Source organism: Ostrea edulis, chromosome 7 (assembly GCF_947568905.1).
Source record: "Ostrea edulis chromosome 7, xbOstEdul1.1, whole genome shotgun sequence".
Taxonomy (NCBI): Eukaryota; Metazoa; Mollusca; class Bivalvia; order Ostreida; family Ostreidae; genus Ostrea; species Ostrea edulis.
This window is the reverse complement of record NC_079170.1, coordinates 46,684,626-46,710,462: the sequence shown is the minus strand read 5'-3', so window position 1 is coordinate 46,710,462 and position 25,837 is coordinate 46,684,626. Positions and strand designations below refer to the sequence as shown.

At 35.3% G+C, this 25,837-nt stretch overlaps 2 protein-coding genes across 2 annotated transcripts; one reads left to right on the top strand and one right to left on the bottom strand.

Annotated features, from left to right (window-relative positions):
• Window positions 1-3,538: 3,538 nt before the first annotated feature.
• Window positions 3,539-7,217, top strand: LOC125655885 (ankyrin-1-like). Its single transcript, XM_056144563.1, has 2 exons — window positions 3,539-3,655; window positions 4,296-7,217. Exon 2 carries the CDS (start codon window positions 4,712-4,714, stop codon window positions 6,824-6,826), a length of 2,115 nt encoding a protein of 704 aa, XP_056000538.1. The 5' UTR covers window positions 3,539-3,655; window positions 4,296-4,711; the 3' UTR covers window positions 6,827-7,217.
• Window positions 7,218-12,040: 4,823 nt separating this feature from the next.
• On the bottom strand, window positions 12,041-25,352 carry LOC125656470 (uncharacterized). The gene is made up of 9 exons (XM_056144564.1): window positions 25,207-25,352; window positions 21,032-21,077; window positions 20,711-20,809; window positions 18,154-18,276; window positions 17,343-17,393; window positions 16,224-16,322; window positions 13,112-13,204; window positions 12,972-13,004; window positions 12,041-12,680 (listed from the first exon to the last, which is right to left on the bottom strand). The coding sequence occupies exons 1-9, from the start codon at window positions 25,309-25,311 to the stop codon at window positions 12,619-12,621; spliced, it is 711 nt and encodes a 236-aa protein (XP_056000539.1). The 5' UTR covers window positions 25,312-25,352; the 3' UTR covers window positions 12,041-12,618.
• Window positions 25,353-25,837: the final 485 nt, after the last annotated feature.

Below are 25,837 nucleotides of genomic sequence, written 5' to 3'. Positions count from 1 at the left end.
ATATTCACACTATCCCCAATGTCAGGCAAACAGATTACTGAAACATATTCACACTATCCCCAGTGTCAGGCAAACAGATTACTGAAACATATTCACACTATCCCCAGTGTCAGGCAAACAGATTACTGAAACATATTCACAATATCCCCAGTGTCAGGCAATCAGAGATTACTGAAAGATATTCACACTATCCCCAGTGTCAGGCAAACATATTACTGAAAGATATTCACACTATCCCCAGTGTCAGGCAAACAGATTACTGAAACATATTCACACTATCCCCAGTGTCAGGCAATCAGAGATTACTGAAACATATTCACACTATCCCCAGTGTCAGGCAAACAGATTACTGAAACATATTCACACTATCCCGTGTCAGGCAAACAGATTACTGAAACATATTCACACTATCCCCAGTGTCAGGCAAACAGATTACTGAAAAAATATTCACACTATCCCCAGTGTCAGGCAAACAGATTACTGAAAAATATTCACACTATCCCCAGTGTCAGGCAATCAGATATTACAGAAAATTAGACACAATAGGCCCAATGTTAGGCAATCAGATATTGCATACGAATAGTTACAATAGCCCCAGTGTCAGGCAATCAGAGATTACAGTTCAATTCAATTCTTTATTCTCATAAATGTTCCCATGGGGATCCGGATTAGAATAGGTCATCAGTGCCCCCTTGCTTGTCGTAAGAGGCGACTAAATGGGGCGGACCTTCGGATGAGACCGCAAAAACCGAGGTCCCGTGTCACAGCAGGTTTGGCACGATAAAGATCCATCCCTGCTCAATGGCCTTAAGCGCTGAGTATAGGCCTAAATTTTGCAGCCCTTCACCGGCAGTGGTGACGTCTCCATATGAGTGAAATATTCTCGAGAGGGACGTTAAACAACATTCAATTAATATTCTCATGAATGTACAGTCATACATTACAGAGAGGGGAATGGACTGATTGTATCTTGTTTAACGTCTCTCTCGAGAATTTTTCACTCATACGGAGACGTCACAAAGACCGGTGAAGGGCTTCAAATTTAGGCCTTTGCTCGGCGCTTACGGCCTTTGGGCAGTGATGATTCTTTAGCGTGCTACACCTACTGTGACACGGGACATCCGTTTTTTAGGTCATCTCCGAGGACCCGTGACATCCACACCTGATGCCGAGCGTTTGGCGATGGAATGCCACTACCTGTTTTAACAACTTAAGTATGTCACGGCCGGGATTTTAACCCCGGCCTTGCGCATGCGGGGCGAACACTCTGACTTCTAGACCACCGCGGCGGTGAGAGGGGAATGGAAGATACAAAATACTTTAGATTAATGTATTAACCTGTTTACAAGACTACCATTATTACTCTAAACACCTTTTTTCAAATTAGAACTAATTATGACGGAATAATGTTATATCAAATCATAAATGACATGGTATTTTTGCAAATAAGATCATTATCACGACCGTTGAATTCCCGAAATGTTGACATTAAACGAGATTGTTGAATGTAATACGGAATATCGGAAGCATCATTTCGTCCCCGATTCCGTCCTGGTTTTAATATTTAGTATGTTCAACGAGATCACGTTTTCTGTGTTAATTTAGGCAACTATTCAGTAAACAAGCACATGTTTCTTATGTACTAACAGATTGTGAATCCAGGCACATTTTAGCACCAGTTTTTAAACTGAAGAGCGCGAAACAAATGAAGAAAAAAAAATGTCGTTATATTTATTTTAAAATATGAAAAATCTTAGCAAGAAAAGCAGTTCTGCTCAAACCCCCAAATCGTAAAAAAAAAAAAGGGGGGGTATTCTTGAGTTCCTCAGTACACGAGTTGAACTCATATCGATCTAACCTTGCATTTCCAGTACCATTCACTGCTACTATATCAAGTGACCAGCTAATGAATCGATGCTTGTATGTACTAATAACAATCTTTAATGTTGTATGTGATAATTTAACGCAATATCAGGAAAACGGGGGGGGGGGGGGGGGGGGGGGATATACTTTTTCTTTTGTTTTATCTCTGCTACCAAACATCAGAAACTTAATCCAATAACTCGTGCTTTAGTACAAGGGCATTCACTTGCAACATTCTGAAAAATAATCTTTAAACCAGGCATATACATGTATTTTTATATCAGAAGTGAGTCGTCTTTAGCCATCACTAAATTGTATGTATACAAGAGTTGCCCAAGTGACGCATAATTTTCGTAACTTCTTTTTCTGAAGAGTTCCAAAATTTTCTAGTTCCGATATCCCGTATTCAAATAACAGCCTGGATTAGCGGTTTAGTGTCAATTTCTTTTTATTCCATTTTTCCTTGCAGGTGAAAAGGATATCACCCTCTATTTCTTGACAGCAACAGACTACTAAATTCAGGTGAAATGGAGAACAGACCTTTACTTCCTGAAGGCACATACAACATACCACCAAATGCAGGCAAGTTTTTAATACGTTTTTACTTTTCCTAAAACTCAAAAAGTTTCGAGCACCAATGTAATTTAGTAGATAAAGTGTTGAATGTGTGTTATTTTGCATTTAGAAAAGTAATCTAAATTCGATATTTACTTTCTTGCATGCATTGTATGTACAAAAAATTGTTATCTCATCGACAATGCCATTTCCTGTGACGTAGACAAATCTGGTCTTATTTCATAACGGGACGTTTGTACGATTTACCAGTCGCGGTAGCTCAGTGGTAGAGCGTTCGTTTCGTGATTGGGAGGTCGTGAATTCTAGCCACGCGCTCATGACATGGCCGCGTCAAACCTAAGACATATTTACATTGTCAAACTCTCAGCAACTGGAAATGAGAACCATGGGTCTTTCGGATACATGTAGGGAGGTTCCGTTCGTGTCAGGCGTTGAGACGTTAAAGAATACTTACTGGTACTGTACGCCCTAGGCCCTAAGTATAGGTCTATAAACTGGTATTTTATCTGCATCTGGTGTCGTCTTAATATGAATGAAAAATTCTCGATGGGGCGTAAATCAAACAACCAAAGAATATGTACGATTGATTTATATTTCTACACTTTACCATATCATATCAATATATTGCACCGCATCGATTTCTCCCCATTTACATATTTCCTTATAATGTATTGTATTTTTTGTATATTTTATGTTTCATTGAAAAGTTTACACTCGCAATGAGACGTCACCAACTGTAGTAATCCGAGATTCCTCTGACTCTTACCCCCGCTATTATATTGTGACATGTGCGGGAGAGTCAGAGCTGACTCCATATTGAAAAGTGGGAATTCAGCAACATCAGCTGCTTTACCTACCTCTTAAAATTTATTTTGTTGATCTATCTTACAAGACGCGAGAAGATTATTCTATAAATAGATCATGATTAATACGATGCTATCGCCGTTTAAATGGCCCTAACACCGAAAAATGAAGCATCACTTGAATTAGGTAGCCGCCTCGCCATTCGATTTCTTTGCTCATGACGTTCGCACATAAACACACATAATTCCATCGTTTAAACGGCGAAATGCGGGTATATTCCGTTGTGTAGGGGTTATATAAGAGATAATCTATTGCCCCACATTGATGTTAATTAGTATTATATATGTGTATTGAATTTCCATCTCTGTAGGTGAAGAGGAGGTGGAGGGGAGTGAAGAATTGCACGATAATCGTAAGCATTCATAACATCCGGGTTCTTAACACCTGGGCCATAATATCCGGGTCTATTTGACGATAAATACTACGAGTATATGAAAAAGTGCCGACAACGAACTCCGACTTAACGTGCAGCTATTTCATTTTATATTTTATCATCCTTCTGCATTAACTATACACGGGTTCTTAAAACTACATACATTAAAAAAAGGAAGAAGAAAAAAAAAAAAAAGAAATGTTATCTAAAACACATTAGAAAGGAAATTTTGATATGATGAAATAAATCTTCTACGTATACGATTCACTGTTTATTGGTAAAACAGAACGATGATGCATAAACGTCACTTAATCAAGTACAGTTAAATACAAATGTTTACAATAGTTATTTTTTTGTGTCAGTACATTTATTGTATCTTATGTTACCAATTCATGTTAATTGTTCAACATAGAAAGGATGCTTGTAAAAGTACAGTTTTGGGAATATTAAAAAAATTCTGAAAGTGATAAATTTTCAGATTAAAATGCTTATAGCTTTTGGAAAGTTTAGTATTTATCTTGGATGCGTATACAACTGTATGCGATTTCTAGCCTTGAAAATTAGTTGACTGTAATGCGATGATAAAACATGAATATTTAATAATATGAAGTATTTTTAGATCACAATTTGAAAAATCCCATTCTTGTGGATTGGAATGAGGACGACAAGTTGTTCGTGCCCACCAAGGCTAGTGGAACAGTTGAAGATAAATTAAAGAAACAAAACTTCGTTACAGTCGTGGGAAATTCTGGATCTGGAAAGTCAGCCATTATACAACACGCTGCCCTGAAATACAAGGGACAGGGATGGGACGTTATTCCTGTTGACGACGTCAAGGAAATAAAAGAGGCCTGCTCTACTGGACTTTCTAAGAAACTGTTTGTGTTTCACGATCCGGTTGGAAAAGAGTCTCTCAGTGATTTTGAATACGAAAAATGGAAAAGATGTGAGAGGACCTTGAAATCATATTTAAAAGAAGTAAAAATTATTTTGTCGTGTAGATGGTGTGTATATCACGATGAGAGATTGAAAGGAATGATAAAGGAGAGCAATAATTCAGTAAGGATAGATGATGGAGCGTGTAAGCTTTCCACGAACGAAAAACGAAAAATACTGCATCAATATACCGGAAATATTAAGTTTACAGAAGACGAGACTGAGGAAATACTTAGAACATATGCTTACTTTCCATTGCTATGCAAAATGTTTTCCAATAAACCGAAAAACAAGGATACAGGGGTTAGTTTCTTTAGGAAACCATTTGAAAACGTGAGAGAAGAAATTGAAATGTATAAGGACAGAGATACATCAAAGTACAGCGCGCTGATTTCCCTAGTAGTTTCCAACAACAATATGAACGTAGAGAACATGGCGGATCTTCGTAACTCACATTTTCCAGACGAGAACTTGAAAGACATTCCTAAAATGGGTGGCCTTCCCGACAACACACCAATCACTAGCATGACTAAAGGTTTTGAAGCACTGGAAGGGTTCTTTGTAAGGCGTGTGGGTAATTCCTACAAATTCATACATGATTTTGTCCAGGAAATAACCGCAGTCGTTATTGGAGCTAGATGTCCAAAACAAACAATCAAATACGCTGACAATGGCTTCCTACGACGAAGAGTGAAAATAGAAGATGGAAAACAAGAGTGTGGTCCTCTCACTGTTTACTTGCCTGACGGGTACATAGATGATCTTGTGCAAAGATTTTTGTTGGATATACAGACTGAACATCTACTTGATGTGGTCCTCAATCCATGTTTGCGAAACAAGTTGGTAATCGAGTCTTTCATAAAACACTTAGAAGAGGAAAATGATGTTTCACTCGATTTGAAACGTACACTTGTGGAAGTCGATGCATATGAATTAGGAAAAGTAAAGGAAAACAGCACGATATCAAGACTTGGCTTCTTTTTAACTCAAGGGGAAGTAACTCCACTAAGTGCTCTAATTATATTTTGCCATGATGAGATAGCATTATACTGCTTAAAGAATTTCGCACCATCTGATGAATTTTCTACATTTGCTTCGATATGCGCCAATGGAAACACGGTATTATATGATGTTTATTCACAAAAGTATGCCGTTAAATACTCTAATGTGATATGGGGAGGATTTTATGCTTTACACATGGCATCATTGTTCCATAATCTTGAAATGACAAAAACATTAGTACTCATCCATGATACTGGGAGCATGAACATCTTTGATGGTCACGGTTTATCGCCATTGATGTGTGCGGTATTGAATGGTGAGGAAACGGAATCATTTACTGTGAGAGATTCCCGTGCCACAGTGCAGTACTTACTAGACAATGGCGCCGATATTAATTTACGTCATGAAACGGGAGCCAGTCCCCTATACATGGCTTGTGAAAATGGACATTACAACACGGTACAACTGCTACTGAACAATGGCGCCGATATCAATTTATGTACGAAGAATGGATCAAGTCCTTTACATGTAGCTTGTTATAATGGACATGACAGAACGGTACAACTTTTACTGAACAATGGCACCGATATTAATTTATATGACAATGATGGAGCAAGTCCCATATATATAGCTTGTGAAAATGGGCATGGCAGCATGGTGCAACTGTTACTGAACAATGGTGCTGATATTAATTCATATAAGAAGAATGAAGTCAGTCTTCTATATACAGCTTGTGAAAATGGGCATGACAGCACGGTAAAACTATTACTGAACAATGGTGCTGATATTAATTTATGCAAGAAAAATGGGTCCAGTCCTCTTCATGCAGCTTGTTATGATGGGCATGACAACACGGTGCAACTATTACTCAACAATGGCGGCGATATTGATTTATTTAATAACAATGGATTCAGTCCTCTGCATGTGGCTTGTCAAAATCGATATGTCGGCACGGTACAGTTGTTACTGAACAATGGCGCCAATATTAATTTATGTGAGAATAATTCAGTCAGTCCTCTATATATAACTTGTTATAATGGAGATGACAGCATGGTACAACTGTTATTGAACAAGGGCGCCGATATTAATTCAAGTGAGAAGAATTCAGCCAGTCCTCTGTATATAGCTTGTTATAATAGACATGACAGCACGGTGAAGCTATTACTGAGTAATGGCGCCAATGATAATCCACTCCACGTAGCACGGGGATGAGGATACGAAAGCCCGATACAACTTTCACTTCCCTACGCAGGAATCTAATTCAAGTAGTGAAGATGGATTCACTGGAAAAAATCACTGCGAAGCCCTGTATCATGGAATAAGCAGAATCACCTTGCGATTTGTACCGTCATAAAGCTGTTATGTTATTGTCCGACCAAAGCGATACTATAAAACAGTATTGTTGTGCTAATTTTTACACTAAACCTTTATTTTTAATAATGGCTCTTTAAAACATCTCATATGAAGTGTGATATCACCATCGAACGAATGATATAAGCTCAAAATTACATATGAATTTTCATTTGTGTTTCCGTTAAGAATCAATCTATCGACTAAATGAAAATGGTGTTTTGTTTGACAATAAAAGATTTTTAAGTCAAAATATTTGCGTGATTTGATGCATAATTACATGTCAAAATTACTCGAGTAGACTGCCTTAAATTAAAATGTGTTTATGAGAATAAGAAATGGCATTTGTGTAACACAACGCCCGATGTTTGTTTACAAATGAATTTATTAACGTAGAAAATAAAAATCACACAGTTACAAGAGTTCAATCGAAACAAAAGTCCTAAGGCACTAGTACAGAGGAGGCGATGTATTGATAAATCTTAAGACACTAGTACAGGGGAGGCGACGTATTGATAAGTCTTAGACACTAGTACAGGGGAGGCGACATAATGATAAGTCTTAAGACACTAGTACAGGGGAGGCGACGTATTGATAAGTCTTAAGACACTAGTACAGAGGAGGCTACGTATTGATGAGTTCTAAGGCACTGGTACAGGGGAGGCGACGTATTGATAAGTTCTAAGGCACTAGTACAGGGGAGGCGACGTATTGATAAGTTCTTTTAGATCGTATAATCTTGAATCTTAATCTGTCCAGAGTTCACGAGTCGCAAAATATACATGTATACCGAGACCAAGTATGCTGTTCATTACTAACACCTGACCACCCTCGTTGGTCAGTTCTCCGGTCAAGATATATCTATTTCAGTGTTTGTTATGTGATGTCCATTTTAGCGTCATCTTGTCAATCCTCGTTGGTCTGAGAATAATGCCCATTGTAGCATCCAGTCTCGAGTTTCAGAAAGAGTTTTACCTAGCAAATATAGCATCACATGAATTCCAAGGTATCATTATAAACTTAGCTATTAAGTATGGATAATGTTAATCTAGATTAACATCGTAGTTAAAAGATCACACATCAATATAAAAGTATTACTCTTCCTTTGCTTCCAATTTAACAAAGAATTGATACACGCAGAAAAATACAACACAATCATTTATCTTAGTTGTACAACAAGTATACATCAAGTATGGAACATTCAGTAAAATTATCATTTTAAAGTTCAAAAGTAATCCACATCAATTGTAGTAGTATTTTAGATGCTTGCCTCCACATCTCAATGTTTATTTGAATATTAGCATGTTGGGAGTATGGGACAGGGGTTTTCAACTGGAAACGGGTATTTGGAACAATGTCAATTTCAAAGAAAAAGTCAATGGAATTGAATTTGATTATAGTTCTGTTCATTGCTTAATGACATGTAATTTGTTACTTAAACTTCCACGAAATTGTTCGGGCTAATAAGACATTATTCGGGTTGATAAGATTCCCAGTGTTATTAGTCTAAATGTCTGATAGATTAAAACGTTTTCAAGAACTCTGTGAAACCGGTTGATACAAGTTGTTAAAATCGTCCTATTTTGGCGTAAGTTCTATGTTCAATAAAAGGGCATAACTCCCAGGCAAATTAATGAATCAGAATTCCTGGGAATATGCACATCTACACAATGTGTCCTCTACATGTAACAACAAACTTCAACGAAACTCTGTTGAACGGTCTCGGAGGAGTTTCGCTGATAAGAACAGGACAGGTGGACTCGACATTCTACGATCAAAAGAGGCATAGCTCCAAGAAAAATTACTGAATAAGAACTTCCTGGGAATATGCACATCCACACAGTGTGTCGTTCTTAACTATAAAATTTAACAAAATTCTGTTGAGTAGTCTTGCAATTCACTGTTTGGGTTATGATAATCATATTGTTGCTAATTGCATGGACTATTCATCAAGAAATAAGTTCCCTTTATAAAGTCATTTAACTTGTAAACCATTTGACATCAAAGGAATGTACTTTTCTGATGACAAAGTTCTCTATGACCACTTTTTAGCTCACCTGAGACGAAGGCTCAAATAAGCTTATCTGATCAAAACTTTCCGTTGTCCGTCGTTGTCATAAACTTTTCTCATTTGTCCTGAACCACTGGACTAATTTCAATCAAACTTGGCACAAAACATCCTTGGGTAAAGGGGATTCAAGTTTATTCAACTCATATCCCTTTCAAAGGGGATATAATGACAAAATAAGTTGGGGTCATTTAAAAATCTTCTCAAGAGCCTCTGGGCCAAAAAAGCTGAAAATTACATGAAAACGTTCTAACACAGTGGAGGTTCATATGTGTTAAAATCGTGAACCCAGGAATATGTTAGGGCACCAGTAGGGGATCAAAGTTATTCATATAAATATATAAAGAAAACCTTTAAAAGTCTTATGATAAATAAATAATAAATAAAATTTATATAGTGCCGTATATAAAACAAATTAGATCGTTTTACAAGGGTAGCGGTGAGGAATGCGACAATAGACAAAATGCAATTAAATGACGGTATAACAAAATCGTATATCTAGCTCTAAAATATCATTGTTATTTCGGATTTTAAACATTTCGGTTGAGCATCACTGAAGAGACATTATTTATCGAAATGTGCATCAGGTGCATCAAAATTGGTACCGTATAAGTTTTACATCTATAAAATTATCAAAATAAAACATTATTATGAAGGTCAATAGTTAAAGGTTTTTTTTGGTAGAACGCTATGCAAAGTATCTAAAAAGTACTGAGATGTTAAGTTAAAAGCTTCAATACTATTAGCATAAATGAAATGTTCTAGAAAAAAGTAATGAATACACCTAGAAACAGAGTCACCGATCACAAGAACCCCTGGACCCGAAGAGTGGAGATTTACCTCAAAGCCTCCTGATATAGATCAAATTTGATCCCCGATGACCCCTGAGGCTAGGGTGGGGTCACAATAGGGGATCGAACTTTTACATGTTGATTTATACGAATATCTTCTTCAGATGTACTGAGCCAATTTCAATCAAACTTTATACAAATTATCCTTAAGTGAAGGGGATTCAAATTTGTTCAAATGAAGGGATATGCCCCTTTCAAAGGATAGATAATTACACGGATGCAAAATAGGGTTGGGTCATTTAAAAATCTTTTCAAAAACCATTGGGCCAGAAAAGCTTAAATCTACATAAATGCTTCCTGACAAAGTGGAGATTCAAAATTGTAATAATCATGACCCCTGGAGTTAGGGTGGGGCCACAATAGGGGATAGCTTTTCATATGGGAAGGGACCCAAACTAAACGGCACAAAGCATACTTAGATGAACTTTGTTATAAAAAGGTCATACCTGTCTACAAGGGCATATGATAATTAATGAATATGTAGTCAAGTTTAATAATCAAGTTTGATAATTAATGAATTTTTAGTTGTTACCTTTGAAAAGATTTTTCTCAACCAAACTTCTTGTGTAGTTTTGCTCGAGCTTGTTCATTGCTAGGAATTGCTGCTCAGGTAAGCGATGTGGCCCATGGGCCTCTTGTTGTAATTCCGACCGAGTTTGGTTCAAATTTGAAAAAAATGCAATAATCCTAAATTTGAAAATTTCATTTCAATTTATTTTTAAGATATGTTTCTCTGATGTATCTGACATACCCTCAATTCACGTATAAAAATAATCCAAGCGTTTTATTTCATATGTCAGTTAAATATTCAGACAGACCATTATATTTCGTAATATTCACTAAATGCACTACATAGGTGAAAATGACAAACTGTGATTAATCTCGTCAGTTCGATAAACAATGCAAAATCTAGAACGGGGCAAACATGAACCTCTGGAAAACAAGAGGTATGATCAGGTGTCTGGGAAAATAAGCATCATCAGTTTACACAATTACCAAAAATGTCTGAAATAAAGTTTCTGTTAATGATCTAAAGGCGAGTATTTTTTATGAATAACGCATATCAAAAACACATGATAGTGATATGTTGCAGAAAGTGAAAAACGTGATTAGAATATTGTAGATTGATTGGTCGTTTTTATGTTCCGTAGAAATTTTTTCTCTCATAATGAGACGCCACTAGTTATAGGTCAAAGGTAAATATAACGAATGGTGATCAATCTCATAACACCTATAGTAATACAAAATATATATTTGGGCAAACACGGACCCCCGGACACACCAGAGGTGGGATCAGGTGCCTAAGAGGAGTAACCACCCCCTGTAGACCGGTCACAACCGCCATGAACCCTATATCCTGATCAGGTAAACGGAATTATCCGCAGTCAAAATCAGTGTGCCAAGAACGGCTTAACACGGTATGAAACACGTCAGACAGCATTTGACACAATGATAGATTGTATTGACGAACTAGATCGTTATTACGACCATAGAATTTGCAAAATGCTGACTTCAATCGAGACTGTTGAAACCCCTGTACCATCAACTTGTTTGTCAATAGCTTACCTCCATTTAAAAACTGACTATACGCAGAACAAGATCTTGCATATCGAATCAGTTGAGATATATGAACACCATATGCAGGTGATAATGGAATATTGCTACATAAATATGGGAAGTACCACAAATTTAAACCCATGCGTAGCGCTTAGAGCGGTAGTAGTGGAGTTTCTTTAATGTACCAACGACTACCGCAACACGAGACCTCCTTTTTAACGGTTATGTCCGAAAGACCCGTGTTTTTCACTTTTAAATGCCGAGCGTTTGGCGAAATAGTAATCATTACCTATTTTACGTCTTCGGTTTGACGCTGCCATGACACGAGCGGGGCTCGATCTCACAACCTCCCGATTAACCTCTACCACTGAGCTACCGTGACCAGTTGAATATTGTGGAAAATATCTAGCATTTTTTCCTGAGTTTGAAACTTTGTATGCTTTGATGAGTTTGTGCAAGTCAGAGCGCAAATGAGTTACGGTCAGGTATAGTGTAATTACTGAAGATTCGCCAAACGTCTCCTCTTCAAACGCATTGTCATATGCAACTATTCCTTCTGCTAATATCTTTTATATCATGAATTTAAAACAAAGATACATATTGCATATCTAAACGATTTATTTCATCATTTTTTCTATACATACACTATAGGTGTGTTAAGGTATGACATATATATTGACTATTTAAAGTGAACTGACTGGGCGGAGGGTAGAGAATCAACTAGTTCTTAACCTATTAAGTCTAACATGTACGAGTTTCACTAAAGAATAAGTAGTGGAAAAATGTTCCAGTTGGAATCTGAAAAACCGTCTTTCCCGGCCTAGTTCCCCGATGCAGCGAAAGCTAATGTATTTAAATGACAAAGAACAATACGAAAAAATGAACAAGAAAAAGTGAGGATGATGGATTCGTATCGAACATCAATAACGACAAGGGCAAACACAATGAAGCAAGACTGCATGGGTTCACGTTTCTTTTCATTTACCACGTTTTATATGAGTTTGAAAACATACAACTGGATCTCTAGAGTAAATTCTTTTAAGGACATATGTATTATTTCATACAGACGTTGAGAAAGCATGTTAGATATGTGGGTCAATTGTGCAGTAGTATAGTTATAACTGAAAAGCGAGTGGAGTCGTCCGCACGTGCATAACTAAAACTTATTTAATCATGTCTTATTTGTCCAGTTTTGCATTAGTCAGAAGGTCTTCCAACACTCTTTTCACGTCAGCCATTTCTGTAAATAAAGTGATTATGTATTAAACGCCATGTATACCTGTACAACGTGACGTGAAATGAATGAAGCTGTTGAGACTGAAACATTTACCTTTCATAAATTATATTCTTACATCTTATCTATATAATTTGCTACTGCAGGTCATTTATCAATTTTCTTAATTTTCATTATGTTTATGCAACATATAATACTCCTGCAAATCGTAAAATTATGATGATTATATTTTAGTCCTCATGTGACAAACTTTAAATCCATAAAACCGACACTGTAACAGTTAAGTACAATTCTTACCTATTCCCCGCTTCATATATTGTTCTCCAGTATCTGAAATATTATAATTCTATATATCATCGTAGTTTCCATGATATACAATATACTAGTATTTTGAAACGACAACATGCTGTAAACATGCACTATTCGTCTGAACATACCTCTGACGTACTGATGGTAAAGCTGAAGGAACGAAACATTTGCTCTAATGTACTCCTCAAATATTTGGATGAAGATTTCTAGAGACTCCAAAACTAGCATGAAAAGAAAAGAACAAAATGGAATCGTTTAATGTACTGTATATAGGGAAACATTCGCCCTCATTTTTTTCCGCTCCTTTCGCCCTTGTTTTCAGTGGGCGACTTTGAGACTGGTCGAGACCGTTCTTTCCATTATCTATCTATTAACGTAAGTAAGTGTGAGCGAATTTAAAACCGGCGAAATCATCTACAAGTGTAGAAAGGCGAAAATAACACGGGACGAAAAACAAAATCTGTGTCCAGTATTTATTGTTATTGGAACTGTGAAAAGAAAAGAGGTGAGAGGACAACGTAACTGTTAATCACATGTGTCCCTCCCAAAAATAGCATCTCAAAAAGAAGGAATATATTCACCTCAGATTTCGTAAACGTATTTCGTCAATACATTTTCAAGAAATTCTCGTCTGCCGTGTAATGTCCATTAAAACACTGATAAATCAAGCAGCACTTCGTGATATTTTTATGGATACTTAAAGGAGGTTCGAAGAGTTTTGTAGTATTGTTTATTCTTTTCAATTTCTACATGGAAAAAAAATTATGAAAATAAAAGCAGATGTAATTGTGCGTGTTATTGAGAGACAGCGTGTTATGCGTGCCCTTTATACACTTACAATCTACGTTTTATTTATTCGCATAAACTACTTCAATGTAGTATGTTGGTGTCAATACAAACTAAGCAACTCAAATCAATCAATGCATTTAATCAATACATACTAAAGTTGTCTAACAATATAGATCTGGAAAGTTCAATGAAAGGTGAGGATAACGAACAGTGATCAATCTCATAACTCCCGTTGAGAGATATAAACACAATATACAGGTAATAATGGAATAGTGCTACAGTAATATAGGAAGTTGACGATGCAGAAGCTGAAATCGTCTTCCTCTTATTATAAAGTTAGTTTGCCATTGATATTTACTTTTAATAAAAGATCTAAGTATGAAGCAGAAGTGGACGACTCTGTGGTGTCTTTTATTTTGAGTTCATCGGGATATATTGAATCGAAATATGAATGGAAATTATTATTGTCAATAGATAGAATGTCGACGATATCTCTAAATGTCGAATTGAAGCTCGCAGCAAGAAATTTTTTCTCACGTTGAAGTTTTTGAATAAATTCTTCTTCATACAAATATACAAAAAACTGTTTAGGTATCAAAGGAGCACAATTCGTGCCCATGAGAGTTCCAATGACTGTTGAAAGACCTGGTCACCAAAGACCACGAAGATATTGTCAATGAGGAACTCCAGCATATTTTTTTCCTTCAACTTCAGAGTAGTTGTGTGTGGAATCAGAGTGGTGTTTAACAAAATAATCGTTTGGATGACTGATCACTAGATATGAATATTTGCGTTTTTCATGTTTGTTGAAGAAGCAACTGTCTATGGTGTCGAAACGTCTAGTCTTTAATTTATCGTGAAAAATGGTCGTATAATGTGTAGAAAAGTCATATATTTGGATGTTGGCGATTTAGAAAAAAAAGTTCTGTGATTTCAGGTTTACTAAAAGTTCTTTAATTTTGTTTTAGAATGCACATTTGACATTATACCACTTCTGGCATACGTAGTCGCACAGTACGTTTGACGTTTCTCCTTCACAGCTATTACTATTTTCGTGAGGAGCAAATATAGGGGCTTAGTAGAACACTTACTGGATCCAGCAATGTATCTTCAATGTTAGAAAATTGGAAATAAAGAATCTCTTACAGGGCATGTTTACTCCTCTTAGCCACATGATCCCACATCTTGTGTGTCCAGGGGTCCGTGTTTGCCCAATTATATTGTATTCCTTATAGGAGTTATGAGATTGATCACTGTTCGTTATCTTCACTTTTCTTTTTGCACTTCAAACACGTAATTATTTATCATATAGAAATAAGACAGGATGTACAGTATAATTGGAATATTTGTATTTGTAAATTGTAAGGTAATAGGATACCAAAAAGTTTGGTGGCATGAAATGACGAACGATTTTTCTGTGTTTTAAGTGGGATTGTTCCTATTTGATCGAAGAACGGTGTAAATCGCTCATTAATAAATGGAATACACCATTAAAATACATTTTAGGATTTCAATTTTTTATTATGTTTTTCGTCCAATCAAGATTTGTGAATAATGAAAAAATAAATGTGCTTTCATAGAACAATTGTGGTTGATATTGATGTTTAGCATTATCAAACCATTCACAGATACTTTTACAACATTTTCTAACATTTCTTTTGGGTATCACGTGTCTTTAACAATTATAGATAAGTTATAGTGTCTCCTCAGAGTAGGGGCCTCCGTGACCGAGTGGAAAGAGCATCGCGCTCAAAATCACACGGCCTCTCACCTCTGTCGGCGCGGGTTCGAATCCTGCTCGCGCCGGTAAGTGAGAATGTTTCCTAGTTTACTTTCGGAAGGTCGGTGGTCTATTCTCAGGTGCATTGTATCTGGGTTCTCTCTTCCACCAACAAAAACTGGGCGCCACCATATAACTGAAAAATTGTTGAGTGTGGCGGAAAACATCAGAAATCAATCAATCTCCTCAAAGTCTATGAAAGTGGGGATAGATCACATTTTGAATTGCTGGCCAATCTATCTATCTATCTATCTATCTATCTATCTATCTGTTATATATATATATATATATATATATATATATATATATATATATATATATATATATTTATTTATATATCGGCCAGCAATTCAAAATAAAATCCCAACTTTTATAGTCTTTAAGGCAATACGCTTTATATATGTTTAAGGAATATATGTATATTATATTTAAACCAAACAAATAACAATTATATCATTCTGTGTGGTTTTGATCAATTGGTGAGGTTTCATACAGTACAATCATTTAACTGATTCAATCATTCAATGACATCTTAGATGAATCACATATACATAAAAAGCCAAACTTCATTTATTGAGTGTCTTTGATGCATGCTTATAATCGCTTCTTGAATTACCAGCGTCATAAACAATAAAGACATACCTTGTGTCAGTGTAAGAATGAATACTTACTAAATTTCCGAATGTTTTCAAGTGTCTTCCTAAAGATAAGTGCTCCGCATCTGTAGAATTTCAGTTTCTTTTGATCTTTATCGTCATTTTGGTGTATGCCTAAAATTCAAACATTTACTAGAAATATTTGGTTAGACATTTGGAATACTTGTACATTTGCACTTCAGTATCTGGTGGACTGAACGTTACACACTTTCAATCGTCATTTCAAGTGTCCTCTGTATACAGTAAAACTCTATGGCGAATTCTTTTTAAATATAGACTCATGGATATTTTCTATTTTATACACTACACAGTGTTCGTTTTTAATGTGTCATGGATTCATATAGCAGATGAAGTATACGTGTGTGTGTGTGTTGTTGTGTTGTTTTTTTTTGTTGTTGTTTTTTTTTTTTTTTTTTTTTGGTTTTTTTTTTACATCAGATGGCGTGTATCTGTTTTATACACTATGTGACGTATACGTGTTTGATACACTGGATGACGTGTACATGTATTATACACCAGTTGCAGTAGATGACGTTTTCGATTTTAATACACTATTTGACGTGTGCAAGTTTTATAATCAGATGACGTGTTGTGTTTTATACAGTGAATGACGTGCCTGTGTTTTATCCAGTAGATGACTAGCAAGTGTTTTATACACGATATGACCTGTGCGTGTTTTATACACCAGATATATATACATGTACAATCGATTTCTTGTTTTATAAATATCCTTTACCGTCCCTCAAGATCTGTTTCGTTTTATAAACTTCATCCCATGTGGAGCCCTATTCTATCAGTTTTTGTACAGGATGATAAACTCTACCTGTGTCATTTTACCCGCTTTCATAGGCCTTGTATAATCCGTGTTCTTTCACTTTAGCAGTGCAGTACACGCTTTTTCCAGAGACAAGATCTGAACAACGTACAAGTATTTATAAATTCGTGTTAGTAATTTATCAAGTCATATAATAACCAAATCTCCAGACCGGACATTCATTTCTACTGTGAGGAAATAACCTGCAAGCGAGATTTTATATACAAGACAGAAAGCAGTGACTTAAAACATAAGTAAAGAATTGAACGATATTAGCAATGATATAACAATCGTGTGCGGTAAGCACGAGAAGAACGCACCTGCCAGGCAGTCTTGTATGTAGGCTGGCTGTCGAAAGTCATCTGGATTTCCTACAAAGTAGAATGAAAATGATAGACTTGCTTCTTTCCAACGCAAGGTGAAGATAACGTACCATGATCAATCTCACAACTCCTATAGGCAATACAAAATAGATAGTTGGGCAAACACGGACCCCTGGACACAGTAGAGGTGGGATCAGGTGCCAAGGAGGAGTAAGCATCTCCTGTTGACCGGTCACACCCGCCGTGGACCCTATATTGGATGATTACTTAAAAATTGGAATAAAAGTGAATTCAAACTTCATTTTGGATGATCGTATTCATTATCTAGTAATGATATGTCCCAGAAAGTAACCTAACACTTCCCTAATAGGATTATTTAATTTCTTGGAAACTCTCTCAATTCGGCGCAATCTAGATCCACCTTTGTATGTTCAATTAACCAAAAATGTATTGATTGTTGAGAAAATTTCTAAAATGAATTTTACCCCTCTCCTGATATGCGATATACTGTTAATGACTAGAGCATCTCCGCTTTTCGCATTCCTTCAATGTCTTAACTTCAAGTTCAGTTAGCCTAGGTTTAATCTACTGAGTAAGCATTTTTATAATCTATTACATATATTTTGTAACTGATATGTGAAACTTAAAAATATTTCCAAGTTGTAAGGTTACAATAATTGTACAAAACTCTTTTGTGAACTTTGAAAAACAAATCCAGCACACCAAAGTATTTATCTTTAGTTCAACCATCACTGTTCTGAATTTTTAACTTTCCTTGTGCATATATGATACAGTTGTTTGTACTTACGTATTCCTCCACTAATGTTGAGTGTCTCTTTCAACGCTGTTAAATCTTTCTTTGCCACTTCGGCAACATTTTCCATCCCTGACCGTTTTTCCATCTGGGCGTTAGTCGTCTCTAGTTCCAATACTGGAAAATTATATTGTGTATATATTGGGATTTAAAGCAAGAAACCACTTGATAATAGTAAGTTAATAATAGATTATATTTGAAGCAGATATATATTACCAGTATTTTTTTTTTCTTTAATGGTCTGCACATGTATGAGTAACAATGATGTAACATTTGCTTATTCAGTGAATGATGTATTGGTAGAAAAAATCATATCATATATTTGCAAATAATTTAATTCTTAGTGTCTTCTAGTTTCTGATTGGTCAAATTCAATTAAGGAACGCAGGTTATTTTTAGATAATCTGATTTGGTTTGGAGACACACTCCCTTAACCACCAGTTGTCGGAACTATTTTTTTTCTCTTTCTGAATTTATATCACTGCATTGTTTTCGTTCTTCTTTCGAATAGAAAGTCACCGTGTGCAATGAGATACTTCGATTTAATACACATATTATTTTCTCGTGCCAAGCAAGACGTATATATATATATAGAATCTACTTGCATGGAAATCATTGAACTGTAAAAACAGATTTCTCTGTATGATGGTCACATAATGGATTATTTTCACAAAGATGATATATTCGAATTAATTATTAAATAAGCTAAACATCATCCTGTTTATTTTAAAATACAATTTTCTTTGGGGATAGGAGAAAGCATTGCTTCATTGTTTGAGCCACCTTTCAACAAAGCAAAAAACAAAACAAGAAGAAAAAAATACAAATCCCCCCCCCCCCAAATCATATGTCATATTTCTATCAAATGACGTCAGTCACATTGACATGTAGACCACGATTTGTCGTACACATTTCTTGTGTCGGATTTACTTTTAGCGACAATATTGCATGTAATGGAAAGCTTTCATGTATTTCTGATATTTGAGACTTATTTTGGGTAGGTCTAAACAATGCAGTTTCCCGGATCTTCTCAATTCGTTGGAGTTGAGCGACTTCAAATTCGATATTGAAAGGACAGCGAAATATGCATTGCACGCATAGCCTACATACATGTATATTTTTGTCATGAGAAACTTCAAACTTCACTTTCAATAGGTCTGATATTACGTTTAAAATTTTGATAAATAGGTTCCGTAGATTTAAGATGTCTGCCTTCACAGATGTTTCGTCGCGGTTCCTAAGTGAATCATTGCGCGGCACAGGTGACTTATATTTTCAAAATTTATATACAATGTCATACACAAAAGTTAGGGGTATATTATGGCAATAATATAACCTGGTTTGAGTCAGTTAACGCTTTATAATCCGCTCCTTAATTATATTTTTCAAGTCTGATTATTTTGAACATGCATCAGCATATCTAGATATGTGTTTATTGAGCAAAGAAACCATCAATAACATTACCTTTCGAGATAACAAATTAGGTTTACCTGTTATTTTATTGGTTTGTATAAAGATGAAAACAAACTTCAAAACAATAAATAAGACGTTTATGTTTGGTTATACAATGATATATACGAAGTATTTCACAAGAAAAAAGACCTTGTTCTCGCTGTTTTGCAAAGGGTGAGCACCATGGGCTAACAATGTATACGTGAGCCGTACCCAATACACACTGGTAATTTACACATTACAGATGGCGTGGATTCTCACAAAGCCCAACTTTCTTCCGTTATATAATTTATTCCCCACAAAAACAATATAATATGGTGTAACCATCTTGGATCCTTACGAAACCAACTCGGTGCTTGAATCGCGGATTTTGTTTTGAAAGGCCTCGTACAGTCAACTATCCCAGCTTCATTAAACACGACGTTTGTGTTCTTGCTATTGGTGATATGTTTTGACATTGTTGTGAGTAATTTTACAGCATGAAAACATGTTTTACAGTACGTTCATGTGAATCGAATTTTCATATAAACCTTCTTTGTGGGGTGATTAATTAAGTCTTTTAGTATTCATGGCTTATATTTATAAAAGAGGTGAAGATAACGGATATTGACTAATCTCATAACCATCTGAAGAATACAAAACTGAAAGCAGGGCAACTGCGGGCCCTGGGGATGGAAACACATGACATATGAACCATTCCGAGCAAAAATTCACATTGTAAAAAATATCAAGAATTGTTTTTATGTTAAATGAATATATACACAAAATAGTAACGACATATTTATTGACATTCACATTTTATAGGTAATCATAGGTGGTAACTTTGTTTGACATATTTATTGACATTCAAATTGTATAGGTAATCATAGGTGATAACTGTATTTGACATATTTATTGACATTCAAATCTTATAGAAAATCATAGGTGATAAATGTGTTCGGGTAATGACGGTTGTTTTATTGCGTTGACGTTAAATCCCTTTTGAGAATCGTGGGCATTGTTATCGGCGTTTGCTGAATCACAAAGTGCAAACACAATCTAGCACCACCATCAGACTCATCATATAACCTTTATAGTATATGCTCAAAATCTTACTTACAACTCACTTTCTTTTCGAAAAGTTTTTCAAACCATTCGAGTTCTCGAATAATCTGGCCAGCGATATTCTGTTGTACACGTGGTGTGAGGTCTCCATGCTCTGGAATGACACATTAAGTTCAGTACAGACTTTAAAATTTTTTTTCATCTAACTCTTGTAAAGAAAACGAGATTTAACCCATACAAGTACATATCGTTTTAGTGATTAAGGAGCTGAAAGACCATGCTGTCCAAAAAAAGAGAAAAAAGGAAAATGGAAATTGCAAGTGATATATTCCATTGAATAGCATGGCATGTAAGCAAATTAACATGCGTACTTTACCTCGTTTGAACTTTTCCCTGGTGGTTCCCACAAAGTACCAAATATCCTTTAAATAATTAGAAAGGCATTTGTCAATTACAGCAAAGGAGAACAAAACAGCGACCTACATATGGTACACATGATGTGTTTGTCTGTTTCGTTGTTTTGTATGAACGGGTAAAGATGACAATTGATAATTCTCATAACTCCCAAGAAATATGCAAAATTACGAGTAGGGCAACCACGGACCTCTTGACATATAACAGGTGGGTCAAGTGTCTTGGAGGAATAAACATTCCTTGTCGATCGGTCATATACGCCGGGAGCCCTTTATATTGATCAGGTAAACGGAGTAATCCATAGTGATACTGTTCAGATGATATACTTGTTTGTTTTGTTATTTTGCACATTGTACAGTTGGTTTAAAACTAGTTATAACCACCCTATATTTAGCACTTACGGCCGTGCCAAGAGAGTGTTCGTTAACTTGCCGACGCCTGCCGCGACATTTGACTTCCATTTTAATGGGACATCAACACGATTTGAGCAGAAAAATTTCTAATTTTATATTTTAATTTTTAATGTTTAGAATTCTTAATAAAGGTATTACTAATGATCTGCAAATAAATCAGTAGTCAAAGTACATGTGAGATACAGAAGTGATAAGTCCTTGTGACGTAAACAAGGCTCGTGCCATGTTTTTGTTTACATAGGTTAAATCAACTATTAAATTTTTCGTTTAAAGTAGATTTTTTTTCGATTCAAAAGTGAATTTTTAACACAATTAAAGCTGTTCTAGTGTTTTGCACATCTCATTTTGTTTTAAACATGCTATTTTCTATTAAACAGTCTAATGTAAATAAAAACATGGCACGAGCCTTGTTCACATAACAAAGAATTCCAAGTACTGTATCTCACTTATAACTCAACAACTGATTTTCAAATTTTGGTTGACCATTAGAAATTTTTCATTTAAGTATTGTAAACCATGAAAATTGACAAAGCTCAAATCGTGTCCATGTCCCTTTAAGGCCATATCCGAAAGATCTGTCGAGCGTTTGGCAAAAGAGCAAGCGCTACCTATGTTTACGTGTTAGGTCTGAAGTGGCCAGGGCACGATTGGTCCCGAACTCGCGACCTTCCAGTTACTCAATACCGTATGATATACTTATCATAAATACGTTTTTATATTTACTAATAGAAAAATGGGAAAAAAAACGAACGGTCATCAATCTCATAATTCCTATAAAGAATACAAAATTAAGAGTAGGGCAATCACAGGCCCTGGACACACCAAAAGTGGAATCAGGTGTCTTGATGGAATAAACATCCCCTGTTGGCAAGTCACACCCACCGTAAAACCTGTATTTTGATCAGGGCACATTTGCACGAAGATGAGTTAAGTTTAACTGACAGTTAGCGTCTAGTTAACGCTATTAAATGTAAAAGTTAATAGGAAGTTAATGTCTGTTAACGTAAACTTAATCTCCATGACACTAGATCCTGGTAAACGGAGTATTCCGTAGTCGAAATCAGTATGTAAAGAACGGCCTAATAATTGGTATGAAACACGTCAACCAACATTTGATCCAATTACAGGTTGTAATTTTATATGGTTATAACGACCATAGAATTTGCGCGAAATGCAGCTGACTTAAACGAGACTATTAACAATCCAATAACACCAACTTATTTGTCAGTAGCCTGTCTTGATTTAAATACTGATCATACACAGACCATGTTGTGGTTATCGAATCAGTTGAGAGACATCAACATCATAAGCTGGTGATAATGGAATATTGATACATAGATATGGGAAGTTGACGATGGAGAAGTAGAAGCTCTGTATTTATGTATATAATAATCCAGTCTCATACAAATACACTGCCACTTAAACCTGTCGTTTCATATAACTAATCGGTTCATGGTGTCTGGTAATTACGCTGCAATCCTCTAGAGCGTACCTTTAATTTTTCTATAAATTATTCGTGTTTATGACAAATGAAGACAGGAAACGTACCTAGTATTTGAATAGATATGGTAATCAACGGAGTGGAATGGCTACCTAACATGGCTACATCAACAACGAAATCATTTGAAGCTTGGGATTTTCGGTTCGCATAGGACTTTAATGAATGTTTAAGGGTGTTGAACACAAACGTATTGGGGAGAATATACAAGGGTTTTCTTGATGTTAAAATTTACAGCAATTTAAGACCTAATCGAGCACAAAAAAGGTTCCGCCGTAGATTGACGGATTTCATAAGAGGAGGATCTGTATCTATTTGGTTTATTTTACCCATTTTTTGCCACATTTGACTTGATTAAATCGTAGTAATTTAAAAACAAAATGTTTTCACTATTTTAAAGCACAGTATTAACACCTTTTCACTACATTGTATCAGTGTATTACAACGATTTCACGATGTTACATTACAATATTAAATTAGAACACAGGCTCTCGAAGTTTTGCATAATTATATGAAAAACGAAGATAACGAACAGTGATCAATCTCATAACTCCTATAAGCATGAACAGTTGTTTGCAGGAAGACAGGTCTTTCATTGTGAAAATGTTTCAACAGTAACAAATTAAAACATTAAGCTTTTTCATCGTAGTAAATCAAAATATAAAAGTTTTATTATAGTAATTTGAAGAATGAAATGTTTTGTTTTTGCTTTATATCTAAAATATTTAAAGGGGCATGGGCACGATTTGAGCTGAAAATTTTCTAATTTTATTTTTCCATTTTCAATGTTTATAATGCTTAACTAAGGTATTTCTAATGGTCAGGAAAAATGTGAATGTCAGTTGTTGAGTTACAAGAGAGATTCACAATTCTTTGTTTTGTATAAACAAGACTCATGTCCTTTTTTGTTTACACAGGTTAAATATACTAGTAAAAATTTCGTTTAAAGCAGATTTTCAAATCATAAGTTAATCCTGAACACAATTAAACAGTTTCTAGTGTTTGTCACATCTCATTTTGTTTTAAACATATTTTCTATTCAGCAAGCTATATGTAAACAAAACATGGTACGCACCTTGTTTACACGACAAAGAATTGGGGGTGCTATATAAAAAGAACCTGACATTCAAAGTTTTACTGACAATTAAAAATATCGTAATTAAGCATTGTAAACATTAGCAATGGGAAAATAAAATTTGAAAATTTTCAATTAAAATAGTGTCCATATCCCTTTAAAATGTTTTTCATAGAAAATCAAGGTATTAAAGTTTTAGCGATATACTATATCAAAGTATCCAAGGGCAAACCAACGGTTTGTAAATTAATGCATAAACGTTTTTGCTCTTGCACGAAATATTGTAAACTATCTACAGAAATTATTTACAATACATTCTTAGGGTAGGCGCTCTGGACCATATAATGGTGAGGATTCTTCATTGTCTTACGCCAAACGTAAAACGCGACGGTGGTTTGTAAGGTATCCGAAGCAAAGTAAGGTTTTACGTCATCAAAAGAGTAGAAAATTATTAAGAAAAACAGCATAGATGGTCAATGAATTATCATGTTTACATTTCCATTGTTTTCGTTGTTGATATCTTTACAAAAAGTAAATGTTAGTCATGGTCATTTCCTCATGAACACGTCGCAGTTGTAAGCAATGAATCTCGATAGACTTTTAACAGCTGTACATTTCTACTGAAGTAAAACCCGAATGTAAATATAAGAAATAAGTTTCATTCTTTAAAATACTCTTACATGCTAGTGTGGACGCATCACGCTGGCATACCTCGTGAAGCGATAACACGTTTCATGAAGTATGCCGGCGTGAAGCGTCAGTGTTCATACTCCCATTACTGACGTTTTCACAAAGAAATTTTTTTCCTTAAATTAATTTCAATTCATGCAAGTGTTATTAAGTATCAGCCACATCTTATGGAATTTTGTTGATTGCATTTATAATATTAATTAATTGAATACTACAGATTGTAATTACAGAAATATCAATTAAGGAAATAGGAGGACACTTTTTTCTTTGAATTGTTCGTAGAAAACATCCGGAATACTTTTATATTTTTCCATAAATATTCACAAGATTCTTATCATTCCCTACTTGCATTCACTTTTAAATTACTTGTTTAAAAATATTTTGAAATTGTTATAACTCACGTTAAAATTTGCAAAGAGGTAAGTTTTCAAAATACATGTAGGAGCTTTATGAATACTTACCTTACTCGGAGCCTCTCTTGACTCAAAAAGTTTAAAACAGTCTGACTCGCTGGCAAACAACCAAAGAAGGGCCAGGAGAGTGATTCCAAACATCAACTTGTTCATTTCGATAGTTTTAAGATGATGATCTACCGAAAGGAGGGGACTGTCCTTTATACAAGTTCAGTGGTCTTCAAGGTTCCAAAACAGTAACCTCCAATGGGAACAAGACGCACTTCATCGACCACAGGGAAGAAAAACAAAATTTGAGACTTTACAAATTTGAAAATCCAAGGTTATTTGTTTAAAAAATCAAGGACACGGGAATGAAGGGGCATGCAGCTCAAAGAAAATAATGTTAAGTTATTGCTGAGGTCAAATTTCGCAATACGAATCTCTGTTCTGATTCTACCCAATTGTCAACAGAGTTAATGCGGATGATTTAGAGATAACATCTGCACTTATCAAACCGCAAAACATACAGACCAGATTAAATAAGTTATTACAAGCTGTTCTGATTTTCTTTTCTTACGTATTACAAAATCGATGATAATAGTGCGGATGTGCGTATTTTTTGGGTGGGGGGTATGTGCATATTTATGAGCCAAATGGTATTATTGAGGGCGATTTGTTTTAACACCAGTAGCTACAG